The sequence below is a fragment of the Amblyomma americanum genome, chromosome 1 (genome assembly GCF_052857255.1).
Source record: "Amblyomma americanum isolate KBUSLIRL-KWMA chromosome 1, ASM5285725v1, whole genome shotgun sequence".
Classification (NCBI taxonomy): Eukaryota; Metazoa; Arthropoda; class Arachnida; order Ixodida; family Ixodidae; genus Amblyomma; species Amblyomma americanum.
In genome coordinates this window covers 157,537,954-157,552,481 of record NC_135497.1, presented here as the reverse complement: position 1 = coordinate 157,552,481, position 14,528 = coordinate 157,537,954, and the positions used below count along the sequence as shown (strand labels likewise).

At 50.1% G+C, this 14,528-nt stretch overlaps 2 protein-coding genes across 2 annotated transcripts; both read right to left on the bottom strand.

The window, feature by feature from the left end:
- Positions 1 to 1,915: 1,915 nt before the first annotated feature.
- Positions 1,916 to 4,548, bottom strand: LOC144136591 (uncharacterized). The gene is made up of 2 exons (XM_077669065.1): positions 4,402 to 4,548; positions 1,916 to 3,921 (listed from the first exon to the last, which is right to left on the bottom strand). Exons 1-2 carry the CDS (start codon positions 4,411 to 4,413, stop codon positions 2,746 to 2,748), a joined length of 1,188 nt encoding a protein of 395 aa, XP_077525191.1. The 5' UTR covers positions 4,414 to 4,548; the 3' UTR covers positions 1,916 to 2,745.
- Positions 4,549 to 7,106: 2,558 nt separating this feature from the next.
- Positions 7,107 to 10,783, bottom strand: LOC144114435 (uncharacterized). The gene is made up of 2 exons (XM_077648178.1): positions 10,562 to 10,783; positions 7,107 to 7,441 (listed from the first exon to the last, which is right to left on the bottom strand). Exons 1-2 carry the CDS (start codon positions 10,764 to 10,766, stop codon positions 7,107 to 7,109), a joined length of 540 nt encoding a protein of 179 aa, XP_077504304.1. The 5' UTR covers positions 10,767 to 10,783.
- Between the last annotated feature and the right edge of the window lie 3,745 nt (positions 10,784 to 14,528).

Here is a 14,528-nt window from a genome sequence, read left to right as displayed (position 1 = left end):
ATCCTTCTTTTCTGATTTATTTCATTCCTTTTACAATTGCTAAGTAAGCATAGGCTCCCATGCCGGCGGGTCTGGTTTTTGTGCTTAGTTTCCCAGACTGGTCCACAAGGTCGAGGAATCTTCCACTTACAACTTAAATTCACATAATCCAAGAGGCCGCCGCGGTGGCTCAGGGGTTATGCCGCTCTGCTGCTGTCCCAAAAGGCAGGAGTTCGATCCCGGCCACGGCGGCCTAATTTCGATGGAGGCGAAATGCTAGAGGCCCATGTACTGTGCGATGTCAGTGCACGTTAAAGAACCCCACGTTGTCGAAATCTCCGGAGCCCTTCACTACGGCGTCCCTAATAGCCCGAGTCCCTTTGCGACGTTAAACCATCATAAACATAATCGGAGATAACGCTTCTTTGTCCCCATAGTGACTCGTCGTGCGCATCGTCGCTTAGGAAGAATGAAGTGCATCCTTCTTCACAAGGAAAAAGTTAGGCAGGCTGAAATTTCCTTCACAGTACCATTTTTCAGTATTTTATGGACATTGCATGCACAATAACGAAAGAAAAAAGAAAGGAAGCGAGCTAACGACCTTACCACTGAGCTTCAGTCATGATTGATTGTGTTCTGGAGCTCGAAACGAGCAGTAATGCTTCAAAGGTCCATTAAACGAACTCAAACAACAGTGAGTACGTGCTCGATAAAAGTGGAATGTTTATGGGAAATACCTGGCGCTCTGGCGTGTCTGTTGCCTCGCTTATCGCAACAGACATATGGCGAAAGGCAACAGTCCCGAAACTAAGGATCACAAGGGAATGTTTCTATCTGCTTTTTTTAGTTTTTGGTGTCGATAAATGGTTAATTAATGGTCTAAGTATTTTATTGCTTTAAGATAATTGATTAGAAAGCGAAAGCAAAAACAACCGCGTGCCGCCGGTGACATCTGAACCCACGACCTCTGAATCTCGCGTGTGGTGCTCTCCCAACTGAACTACGGCGGTGGCTGTCCAATCTTCCGCTTTCGGGGGTATTTATGTTCGTGTGTGACTTAACCTTGAGAGCGTTCGCCAGCGCCACCCTCGTCCATAGCGGTGGACGTAGCACGTCCTGTATTACCGCGAGTGTGCCGTGGAACGCCATCTAACGGCGACGGCAGAAACTCTGCGAGAGACCTCTTATGCTACCTATGGCATCAAGACTACCAGAACCGAGACTCTCGTTAAGCTATTAGCAGACAAGGCAAGGGAAATGAGGGGCTCGTTTGACAAATATATGAAGGAAGCCAACAGTAACCGAAACAAAGGTGCATAGAGGAATGTTTATTTATTGGTTTTATGATTATTATTTGTAGTGTTGATTAGTGGGGAATAATAATTCGATTAATCTGTCGAATAAAGAAAACTACTCACAAAGCAGCAGAAAAAACAACCATGCCGCCGGTGGGACCCGAACCCACGACCTCCGAATATCGCGTCCGGTGCTCTACCAACTGAGCTACGGCGACAGCTGTCCAATCTGCTGCCCTCCTGGGTATTTATGTTAATCGCTTGTAAGCGAACCTTGAGAGTGTTCACCAGCGCCACCCTTGACTATAGCGGCGTACGTAGTACGTCCTGTATTACCGCGAGTGTCAAGTGGGACGTGATCGAACAGCGAGGGCAGAAGCTGTGCGAGAACCCTTTTATGCTACCTATGGCATCAAGCCTGCCAGAACCGAGGCCCTGGTTGTCTATGGGGTTAGATATATTAATATATTGACACTGGACAGCCTTTTAGATCATATTGCGTAGTCGTATTTACCTTGCATGTCTGGACACTAAGCAGATCGTTTTCTTCGGGCCATTCTGCGGCATTCTCTTCAGAGCTTGCCTTTCGAAATCTTGCATGTGGCACAATCACTCAGAGAAAATGGTACCAGCAGCTCCTTCTTTATTTTCTATCACGTACTAATACAGTGTTTATGCGGGTAAAACACCAGTTTTGATGATGGCATATATGCAGCAAGGGTTCGGTAATGGGATGATATACCTCTCAGACACACAGCCACTTTCCCCATACAAGCATTCAGTTGGAAGAACACTGTCAGTTCAACTGCTAGTGTCGTCCACTGTCGTGCGCACAATCTTCTTCACTCACGGCAATCTCGCTCACGCACTCGGCAAAAGAAATGGCATTCCACAGACAGACTTTGCTAGCGTGTCATCACTGGTTTGGTAACGTACTGTTATTGCAGTGATTTTTTTTCAAGATAAAAACGGATGTTTCTTACAGAGAAATGAATAACACATTCCGAAGTAAACGCTGCTTTCTGTTAAGCCACAGAGTAGCCGGAAAAAGCAAAAGTTTTTATCTCATGGACCATTCGCTGTCATTCTCTCTTACAGTCTGACCATCATGTGCCAAAACATGTGTTTACAGGTGCCCGGAGAAGTTTTCGTAACACGGAAACCACGAAAATGCTGAATTTTTTGGCAGCGAAAGCACGCAACCACGAATTGAAGGATGTGGTCATCGCTCCCCTGCACGATCGGCCCACTGTACGCTGCACCTAAAGGCAGTGACAAAATTCAGCCTTTTCTTGACTTCCGTGTTCCAGAACCTTCTGTGAGCACCTGGATAATGACAGTTAAAGACCCCTCCTTTCCCGCACACTCCAAAATGGGCACTTTAAATGTTTTCTTTGTTTCGTGAAGAATAAAATACTGTTTTTTTTTCATTCTTCTTGGACACAACTACATCATGCAAGAATATTTCCCCCTAATAAGGCTTTCCGCCCGATTTAACCGCCACACTTGGTGATAAATTGTGCGCCGTCCTGATAGCTGCAACAGCTCCGTCAATACCATCTGCTCCAAGAGCGCCCAGGAGAGTGGTACCGCCGTCACCGCCTGCCCCACCATTTCCTAGGCCGGCCTTAAAAGCAGGACCACCGTTGTAACCAATGCCGCCCAGCCCGATGCCGGCCAAAGCTGGATGACGCGCACCAAGACCCACAATTCCAGGTCCGCCGAGGCCTCCGAAGACAGGTCCAACTAGTCCATGGCCACCGACCCCTCCGAGGCCGTGCATTCCCAAGCCTTGCATGGCCAAACTGTGTAGTCCTAGAGCTCCCAGCCCCTGTCCTCCGAGTCCTGGTCCCCCGAGACCATGTCCCCCGAGACCATGTCCCCCGAGACCTGGTCCGCCGAGACCTGGTCCCCCGAGTCCTGGTCCACCAAGTCCTGGTCCACCGATTCCTGGTCCTCCAAGACCGGGACCTCCGATGCCGGGGCCGACGAGTGCGGGTCCGGGAAGCCCATGGCCGAGAAGACCATGCCCACCAAGGCCTTCGAAACCTCCGGCTTTGCCATTCACCGGCCCAGTCAGACTGTTTGCTGCAGCTGCCTGCGCTTTAATGGCGGCCGCTTTGACGTTATTCAGGCCGTTGAGTGCAGCCGCCCCACCGTTAAAGCCGCCTGCTCCACTGCCGAGTGCTGAGGTAAAGCCGGCAAGGCCGTGTCCGTTGAGACTAATTCCTCCGGCCGCCTGGCCCACACGAACGACCGGTCTGATGGCGTGATGAACAGTGGCCACCGGGTGCTTTACGTACTTGATGACCGGTTTCGTCACGTAACGCAGATTCACAACGGGCTGCTTCAGAAATGTCACCGACGCGATTGGTGTTGCCACCGGCGCGGGTACAGACACTCCTTGGCCATTCGGCGCTGCGATAATCGGTCCTCCAGCCCCCAACAATCCGGCTCCGAGACCGCCGTTGAATCCACCGCCAAGAGCGGCGGCAAGTCCCGCTCCTTGACCAGGCCCGAGACCGACGCCCACACCCTGGCCGCCGAGTGGGCCTGCACCTCCTCCGACGAAGTGACCTGGTACCCCTGCGCCGAGGGCACCAGCAGATGCCTTTCCCAGGAGCACGTACAGGACGACGGTGAACACCTGAGCCGCAAAGGTTGATGCAATCTCAGCAACTTTGCTCACGATGCGAACTCATATTTGCAGTAATTTCGCGTGGAATCCCTGTTAGACTGTTGCTTTGGACAGAATATAAGCTCATCTCATTGTTGCCTGTGTTTCCAGAGATTCCCATTCATTGAACATGCAAAAATTCCTATTAAGCATGCATGCTATGGTGGCAGTTTTGATGCCTGCACGAAGCTTGCATGAAAGCTGCCAAGACGACATAAAACAGAACTTTGCATCAACTCTCAATTTTCAGCGCCACAGTCTCCGAATGCGACTCGCTGCACTCGCTGCATTTATGAGCTATTTGCAGACACTGGCGCGCATTTTAAAACTTTTAAGGAGCTCTTCAACCGCACTGAGGACTGCGGTTGTAGAACTACCACAAGAGATCGCGCTGCCCGAAGCTGTCGTTGCGGCACAGTTAAACGCGCTCGGCACAGCACATGTACTTACGACTGCTCTCATGTTGGTATCCACGGCTGGCTCTCGGTTTCGTCTGATGGCGGTCTACGACGCAGGGTGCCCTTTATAGCGGTCTCAATGGTTCCCGCGTAGAGTTGACCTCCTGAACGCCCCGGGGAGCGTCGCGAGATCACTTTCCTCGGTCAATGTCTCACAGCGGCGCGGCCCAAACAACTGATAGCGTCTTTGCCACGTACGGCAGGGCTGAAAGCGAATTCTGTGTCAAGAGGCCCTCTAAACAGCGCTTTCTTTTCTAGAGGACGTTACTGGGTTTGAAGTGCAACTGGTTTTTTGGGATCAACGAGGAAATATCCATTTTGGCCAGCATCGTTCTACTGGTGTATAGCTGACTGTCGGCGCACGCGATAGACAGCTCTTGACGTGTTTGCGTTTATGCTTGCGAGGGCAGAGGATGAGAGTAATAGCGGGAGCCATGCTTGCCGGGCGAGCGAGAATGATCCGGTGTGCTCACCTTTCATCGGCGTTTGACCTTGCCAGGGCAACGGCTACATGCGAGTGCTCTCTCTATCCTCACAGACATGATCTGTTTTAGCTTTTTTTTTAAATTTTAACGTGCGCATTCCAGATTACGATGAGTACAAAATTTTTGTTGCGGGTCTGAAGAAGTTCCTGGCCGAAAATTTTGCGCTGCTTGCCTTATTTTGTTTTCAGTGCACAAATATTCGCGAGAATTCAGTAGAATTGCAATAGGCCTCTGGTCACAAGAGCTGCTTTCTGCCACGTTCCTGGAAGTGCCGGTTTGAGCACTGGAGCTTTATTTGAGTTTGCCATTATGGGAACGCAGTAAAGAGTAATGCTCACATTACATTTGTGTTTGCTGCTGTTCCGAATTATGTTCTCTGCAACCATAGAAATGCAAATGGCTATTAACGTAACGCTGGTCACAAGATGGTTTACATGCGCCTGCTTTGCTTTTCTTCGTCTTCGAAACGCAAATGAATGCTTTAGAGTCTTTTCTTGTTCATACTATGTTGACGTTTTCCGCACGGAATCAAAGCCATGACAGCTATCCTTGGAACTCTGCGTCGTCTATAAGGTGAAGGTTTTAGGCATCGAACTGATTTTAAACTGCTGGCATGTGTGCTGGTAGCATCCTCTGCGTTCTACTCAGTACTTGTTACCGTTCTTTTTGTCACACCAGTAATCTAATAAGGCATTTTCATCACCGTCGTCATCATCATCATCATCAGCCTCACCGTGCCCTCTGCAGGGCAAAGGTTTCTTCCAAATCTCTCCTAAACAATGCATTTTAAAGTCCCGCATTGAGGCCTGGCTCAGTAGGTACTGCGGCCATTTGGTTTAAACAGCTCTATACAAAGTCGGTATGTAGAGAACTACGCGGGCCACCGTCAGAGGCCTGGACCCAGCGCGGGCCCAAGACTCTAAGCTTAAGCCCGGGCCTTGTCCGCGACGTTATCCCTCTACTTGGCCCGACCCGACCCGTCAAGCTTGGCGTGAGGCCCGAGCTCGGTTCGAGCCGGGCCCAGGCTTGGCCCAGCCTCGGCTTAGGCCCCGTCCCGGATGACAATTTTCTTATTGTGTATGCATACAGATGCATACTACGCCAAGAAGTCTCGGACATAATCCAGTATACCTCTTGCCGAACGGTTACAAAAGAGCATCATTTTTTTCTTCCTGATTGTGGCAAAGCGTCGACATTGAAATGTAGCGAGAGAAATGCCAAGAAAATCTGTTCCCGGCAATAAGGAAAAATAAACCAAAAGAAGGAAACACAAAAGTTCCGTCCCTTATGGCTGTAAGGCTAACAGAGGCGCACTGAGCCCACCCGTCACTTATCTCCGCGTAGGAGAGAGCTCCGCCGCCGTGGAACAGTGGCGGAGGAGCTGGGTTTCTGAGCACTACGTCGGGGCATTCAGTCCTGACCATGGTAGCTGAATTTAGACTGGGGCGAAATGTAAAAACTCCTGCGTGCATCGCGCATGTTAAAGTACCAGTGGTGGTCCAAATTAATCCTGAACGCTCTACTGCGGCAAATTCTTAATAAAGCGCATGTGCAGCTTTGCCTCGTTAATGACCCCTAACAAGGCTAGGGCAACAAGCGAGGAATCGCGAGCCAGGCTAAGAAAACTTTTTGGCGTCCATTTTCACTGCCGACCCATGAGCCGTGGATACTGAATGTTTATTACGCACCGCAGGCCATTTCATCAAAGCAACACTGTATCGTACGTCTAAAGGGAATAGGCACACATTGCAGCAAGGTGCTGTGCCGACGAAGAAAAGAGCCCCTCGGCAGTTTATTCCTTTCCTTTTAAAGGCCACGAAACGAAAGAGGGGAAGGGGAACGAGGGAGGGAAAGATGCGGCCCGCCGTTCTCGGGCTGATAAGCTGCTATCTGATAATCTTCTCTTCTGTATAAAAACAAAAAACAAAAAGACAAACTACGATATTTGGCGGAAACTGCAGTCATAGTGAAGTCGTCGAGGTTCCGCACGTTGCCTGGTTGATTTCCGCGGACCTGACGAGGTGAGATCGTTTTCATGCGTAGCTGCTTTTGGATCTTCGATGTTCTGTCTGTGCCGTGGAGATTGTTCTTGCGAGATGTCGACGTCCCGGCCTGTCTCCTGAGCCGCGTGCGTCGGATGCACCATGTTTTGTCGGTCTGTATGTGCGTGTCCTCCCGGGCGGTCGATATCCTGGTCTTTGTCGCTGAGACACTATTTTCCCAGGCTGTCGACGTCCTGATCTCTCTGCATACTTTCATCGCTTCCGGGAATGTGCAGCAAGTGTTGCCTGTTTCGCCTCAAGAGCCGCTGGTTCTCAGTCTTCACCACGTACGACCTCGGTGCTGCTTTCTCGATTACTGTTGCTGTGCGTGACCAGTTGTCGCCGTGCACACGAACTGAACTGCCCTCTTTGAGAGGTGGCAGTACCTTTCCCCTCGAAGATTGGCAATGCTTTCGCACTGGGACACTGGAATCCTCGTTGTATTCAGGCAGGGAAGTGCGGAGGCGTCGGCCTTGCAGCAGTTCGCCCGGAGAGCGGCCATCTTCTAGGGGAGAAGAACGATAGGCTAAGAGACCCAACCAAAAGTCACCGCGTGACTCATTCGTCTTCTTAAGGATGCGCTTAATTATCTGAACCCCCTTTTCCGCAAGCCCATTTGACCTTGGGAATTCTGGACTCGATGTGATGTGCTGGAAGTCGTACTTCTGCGCAAACAAACGAAATTCTCGCGATGAAAACTGGGGCCCGTTGTCAGTCCACACTTGCACCGGGATGCCGTACCGTGAGAAAATGGCCGATATCTTGGCTATGACCTCTTTTGCCGCTGTGCCTCTTAGCTTCTCTACTTCAGGGAAATTTGAGTGGGCATCGTACACTACGACATAAGCGGCTCCACCAAACTGGCAGAGGTCAATTCCTACGCGGTACCATGGCCTATCCGGGGTGGGCTGCATGAGCAAGGATTCCCTCTGCTGGTTGTACGCATACTTTTGGCAAGTACTGCACACTCGCACGAACTCGTCAATGGCACTGTTGAGCGCAGGCCAGAATACCAATCTCCGCGCTCTGGCTTTGCATTTATTTAGTCCAAGGTGCCCCTCGTGAATCCTCTGAAGAATTTCTGCTCTCATAGATTTAGGTATGACAACTTTAGAGCCCTTGAGCAGTATTCCTTCTACCACAGACAGCTCTCTGGCAAACGGCTTCAGTTCACCGTCGATGGCAGCCCCTTGTGAAATTCGCTGTCTCACCTCGCTTAAGTACGGGTCATCCCTGATTTCCTTTTCCAGACGCTCTTTCATTGGCGTGCTTACGATGCTGGAGACGACCTGTACGGCATGGATGTCGCAGTCTGCTTCTGATGAGGCACTCGACGCCTGCGTTGGCACTGGTGCACGTGACAACATGTCCGCCAGCAGCAAGTCTTTGCCAGGAACGAACTGCAACGTATAATCATATTGTAGCAGCCTAATAAAAAAACGCTGCAATCGCGGAGGCATGTCTGCAATGTTCTTTTGGGAAATTGCAAGCAAGGGCCTATGGTCAGTTTCGATCAGTACCCTGCGGCCATAAACAAAATGATGGAACTTTTCGCATGCGAACACTACCGCAAGCGTTTCCTTTTCAATTTGCGAATAGCGGGTTTCGCTATCTGTTAGGGTCCTTGATGCGTACGACACTGGTCGCCAGTCACTGCCATATCGCTGCAGTAGTGCAGCGCCCAAACCAGTCCCCGAAGCGTCCGCAGTGATCTTGGTTTCCTTTGCTTCATCAAAAAGCGCGAGTAATGGAGGGTTTGTCAGTGCGTCGCAAATTTCTCTCCATTCACGCTGATGCGCCGCCGTCCATTCAAACATGACGTTTTCTTTTAAGAGTGTCCGCAGTAAGACTGTCTTATCACTCAGTGACGGGACGTACTTGCGAAAGTAGTTAACAACGCCCATCATTCTGCGCACTGAATGCCTATCTTGCGGCGCCGGCAGCGAAAGGACGCTTTCAACTAAGTTGCGACCGGGACGAACGCCTTGCTCACCTATTACGTCGCCCAAGAACGCAATTTCTTTCAACCCAAACACGCATTTCTGCCTGTTAAACGTCAAGCCCGCCTGTGCTGCCCGCGTTAGCACGGCATGGAGGCGCTCGTTATGCTGCTTCTCACTGTCACCCCACACTAGAATATCATCAATGTATATGCGGACGCCTTCCAGTCCCTCGAAGATTTCAGTTAGCGTTTTCTGGAAAACTTCGCTCGCTGATGAAATTCCAAAAGGAAGACGCAAAAATCGGTAACGCCCAAATGGTGTCGCAAAAGTACACACCCGCGATGTAGCTTCGTCTAATGGGATTTGATGGAAACCTGCATTTGCGTCTAGCCGGGAAAAAAACTTTGCACCCGACAGCTCTGCCTCAATCTCTTCCCTTGTTGGCATTGGATAGTGCTCGCGTTTGATGTTCTTGTTGATTTCCCTTGGATCCATGCAGACACGAAGCGCTCCATCTTTCTTACGCGCTATCACCAAAGGGCTTACCCATTCTGTGGACTCATCCACCTTTTTGATAATGGCAGCCTTTTCCATGCGCTCCAGTTCTTGTCGAAGAGGGTCCCGGAGGGCCAAAGGTACTCTTCGTGCTGGATGCACTACTGGGACAGCATCCGCCCGCAGGACCATCCGGTACTGCCGTCCAACACACCCCGTACCCTGGAACAAGTCTGGAAAGGCTTTCTCCGGTGCTGTCTCATTCCATTCCACCGAATCCACAGCTTTCGGCACTAGCCCAAACTGCTGACATGTCTGCAGCCCTAGTATGGCCTGCCGACCCTTCTTGACCACGAAGAAGGTCACAACGTGTGCCACACCGTTGAGAACAAGGATCTCTCTATCCACTCCGACATGCTTGATAGCACTGCCGTTGTACGCCTTCAGCACTGCAGTGCTTTTCTGGAGGCTCGCGGTGTTTTTCAAACGACGGTAAAGAGTTACAGGAACTATGTTTGCTTGTGAGCCTGTGTCAACTTTGAATCTAATTTCTTTGCCGCGTATGTTTCCGCTGACCGTCCAGTCTGCACCGGCCCCGTCGCTGATTCCGCACACTCCGATATCTAAAATATCGAACCCGTCCTCCATCTTATCTTCTTTTACTTCATTTACCTGTCTGCTCTGGCGGCGCCTGCAGCATACCGCAAAATGATTCGGCTTCTTGCAAGCATAACATATCTTTCCATACGCCGGGCAGGCTCCTTGCGCATGAGCCCTGTTGCATTGTCGACATCGAAAAGGTTTCCGGTCATGCTCCCGTTTGTGGGCGTAGTCTACTTGTAGGGTGTCATTCGACCAAGCAGCATTTTGCCGCGCCGAGACCTCGGCCGCTTCGCACATCTGCTCCGCCTTCTGTAAGGTTAGGTCCTTTTCTCGTAGCATTTTCTCCCTTATCTTCGGATTGTTAGTGCCGAAAACAACCTGATCTCTTATCATAGATTCTTCGAGCGTGCCGAAATTGCATAGCTTCGCCTGTTTCTTTAACTGCCGCAGATATTGCTCAAAAGGCTCTCCTTCATCCTGCACGCGGAGGCGAAAAACGTGTCTTTCGTAAACTTCGTTTCCTTCATCCACACAGTACGCCTCAAACTTGCGCAGCACTGTCTGGTAGTCTTCCTTGATCTCACCTGCTTCGAAGGAGAAGTTGTTATAGACGTCGAGAGCCTCTTCACCCGCGGCGCTGAGAAGGATTGCCGTCTTGGCGGCTTCCGATCTGGGCGGTGTAGTGGGCGTAGCCGTGAAGAAAAGCTCCAGTTTTTGCTTGAACGTGTGCCAGTTTCTTCGTAGGTTTCCGGAGAACTGTAGCGGCTCTGGAGGCTTGACAATATCCATATCGGCGGGGCTTCGGCACTTCTGACACTATGTATCGTACGTCTAAAGGGAATAGGCACACATTGCAGCAAGGTGCTGTGCCGACGAAGAAAAGAGCCCCTCGGCAGTTTATTCCTTTCCTTTTAAAGGCCACGAAACGAAAGAGGGGAAGGGGAACGAGGGAGGGAAAGATGCGGCCCGCCGTTCTCGGGCTGATAAGCTGCTATCTGATACAAACACCGAGCGGTATTACAGCGTTAGCTGCCACTGCGAAGGTTGTTGTTGTTCTCGGGCAAAGTGTATTGGTCGTCTCCGTCGTATTAGTACTAATAAAAACGTCCGTGCAGCTTAGCATGACAGGAAGGGGCCAGTGGTAGGCAGGCGGCAGGGAAGGGGGCGTGATCACGTGAAACCCCGCGCCCATAGCCCGTAGGTGCCTCGCGCCTCGCACTAACCTTCCCGAAGCAGAGCGAACGTTCCCAGGAAAGGCGTGTTCGTGTGCCTAAATCATTTCGCGTTTGTGTTGTTGTGGTGGAAAACATTTTTTCAAGGTCATTTACAGGAGAGCCTTCAGGGCCAGGCCCTTACAAATTCTAGGAGAGGTCCCTAGTCCGGGACCCTTGTGGCTTCTGCGGCAGCTCGTTTGTGTAGCCGAGCGTGACGGGGGAGAGGGGTGCAGGGACCCCGCATGGCTGCGTCTTTCTGTGCGTAATCATTATCGCATCACTTAGCACTAATTTTGACCATTACAACTTGTGTAGTTGCCATTCATTTTTTTCGGTACACTGAACCATTTTGCTTTCTTCGTGTGCAGCCCGCTGGCGACAAATACTGTATTATGAAGTGTCTCGCATCAGTTGCTTTATGATTTCACGGGTGATAAATACGTAACATGATAAATGTTACATGGATAGGTTTTTAACATATGCCAGCTTGAATTTTCTTGCTAACTAAGCTGTCGCATCTGTGAGCCGCTGAAGGGAAATATGCTTCCTCTCGCGAAAGCTCGGTACGCTCAAAGGTGATATACGCGCAGGGAACTTCTCTTTAGCTCCCGGCCTTGTTAGGAAAAGCGGGTATACCTCGAGAGAAGCTTCCACACGCTGCCTCGCATTGTCCAAGATTCCCACTGCTTTTTGTGCCGCTCGAGGAAGAGGAATTCGCGGCAAGCGAAGGGGTGCCTCTGCTTAGATGCTGTCGAATTGAGAGACCGGGTGGCCGTTTCTGACGACGTGCCGCAGCCACATCTAAGCGGTCAATGCTTGCCTGGCGTCATCGCCGAGTCGGAAGTGACTACTGATACGCGGCAACTACCAGTGCGCGCTCATGTGCTTCCTTTATGGTTTATGGTTCATGGGGGCTTAACGTCTCAAAGCGACTACAGTGTCCCTTTGGGACACTGTAGTGAAAGGCGCCGGAAATTTCTACCACCTGCGGTTCCTTAGCGTACACTGACATCGCACAGTACGCGGGCCTCTAGAATTTCGCCTGCATTGAAATTAAGCTGCCGCGGCTGGGATCGAACCTGCGTCTTTTGGGTGAGCAGCCGAGCGCCGTAACCACTGAGCTACCGCGGCGGCCGTGTGTTTCCGTTCGTTGTTTCCCTGATTTACGTGAACAAGACCTTGCTCGTCTCTGCGAGCGAAATGCTGTAATGCGTCACGCCACCCAACTGGAGATTTGCATGGTAGGCGGTTTCGCTGGGTGCCACTCCAAAAGGGTAGTCAATGCAGACAGATAAGGGACACGTGGTTTGGGGATAAGAGCGGCAGAATAAAGCATGACGCTGAATTTGGTCAGAGGAGAGCGAAGAGAGAGCTCAGTGCTAGCCCATGCAGCCACTGGGATGGCTGACAGAGATTCGTCATGTGCGAATATTAGCCTCTAAATCAAGGTACAACTCAATGCAGTGGCTGCCCTGGCCCATTTCTAATTGTTGGAGATAAACCGCATATTGTACTGTAAGAATAACGCCTCAGCGCTGCTTGCAACGTGTCGCTGAAAACTGGTGCCACCCACCGCCACGACATCAGTTTTTAACCAACGAGGACCGTCCTGGAACAAAAAGAAAAAAGCCTTCGAATGGACTGTAGGCAAGCTTGAGCTAAATAAACCAGGCTGTGCTATCTGAAGAAAAATTAACTACTAAAAAGACACGCGAACTTGGCGGACAAGGAAAAGAACGGAAAAACTAAGAGAAATAGATTCCGGAAAAAGAGCGATTTTTCATGACACCAGCACAAGTTTGATAAAATAACAGTCTACCAAACGGATATATTTTGTATTAAATGGCGTTCGTTGAATCGCGCGGAACGTTTCAGAGTGTGGGCGCGACGAGCACAACGTTTTTTTTCGGAGTGTGATATCCTATGGTGGAATTCCGTTCGCCGACGATCTACACAGTTCGCAACAGACACGCATTTCAGGCCTTGCGATGGCAGTTTTTCGTGTTCAGTCTTCAAATAAAATTTCTCCCACCCACCCGCATCCCGTTAACGTTCGTGGCCGATACTACATGCATTCATAACATCTTGAGCAATCTAAAAAAAATGAAAAGAAAAAAGGGCCAACGCAAGAGTTTATGTCGTCTTAATAATTCCTTTCCGCTTGGCACATTTGTGTAAGAGAGTGAGCGGGTATAAGGTACCCAAACGCACCAAAATTGCCATTCGCAAATATTTGCAAATTGTGATGACAACGTCGTCCGTACAAAAAGCTTTATTCCTTCACCGATGCCTGCATGGTCCTTCGTTCCGAGAGCAAAGTGCAATGCGTGCGTCCGAGATATCCCGCAGTCGGTAAACGCTCATTGACGCAATGGTGTGATACAAATAATCGACAAATCTTAATTCGGTTCTGTCTCAAATCATGCATAATAATGATCATGCATGATCTGTAGACATGGTTGTCGCTTCACATATATTTGAATGCACTAGAAATTGCAGTTGTCACTGGGGGTGTCAACGCATTTTTAGGCTTGTGCGGCAGCGCTCCAAGTTGGGCCCACAATCGGATGATCGATAATTGTTCCCCGCGCTGTCCTGACGACCCGGGGAACGCGCAGGCCTGCGAGGACGCGCCGATGCACGTGAATGGGTGCATGCCGTTGGACGCGTTTCAAGAGGGCGAGGACCGCTTTCTTTAACGTTTTCAGGTTGGTGATATGGGAGTGGTTGCGATGCAAATGACTCATGCATCTGCAATCTCCCTCGGTGATAATCGTACTCCATCTTTACGCGTCATTAAAGCAAGCGAAAAGAGCGCTGAAGCTGAAGACACAGAACCGACGGGAAAAAGCGCTGATTAGAAATGCTATGTTTTATTCTGACTTACCCCGGGTTATTATGTGGCACATTGTGGCCAGACACGAAAAGTAAAAGTAACATAGGTATAAACCAATCTAGAGCGTTCAGGAGAGACTATAACAGTTACCTGCCGAACAGCGCTGCCTATTCAACGCTGACGCAAATATCCTCGTCCTTATGTATTTTTTTATGAAGCCTTTATTAATTGGGCATATCTATCTCAACGTGTAACTTTGAGAATGCTTGCGAAAAAAGGCTTTTTCGAGCGCTTCGAGGGAGAAAGCATTATCTGAGGGGCCTTTTTTACTTTTCGAAAATAGCGTCTTCCTATAAGCTGTGAATTGCGCATTTGTTTTTTTAATTCCCTTCCTCTGTCTTCCCTCACTCGTTTCCCTTCTTGCGTCCCTGCAGACCCTCATGAAGTGTTAGACTACAATTTTTTTTACCTTCATAAAAAGCGAATCGGCGAAAAATATTC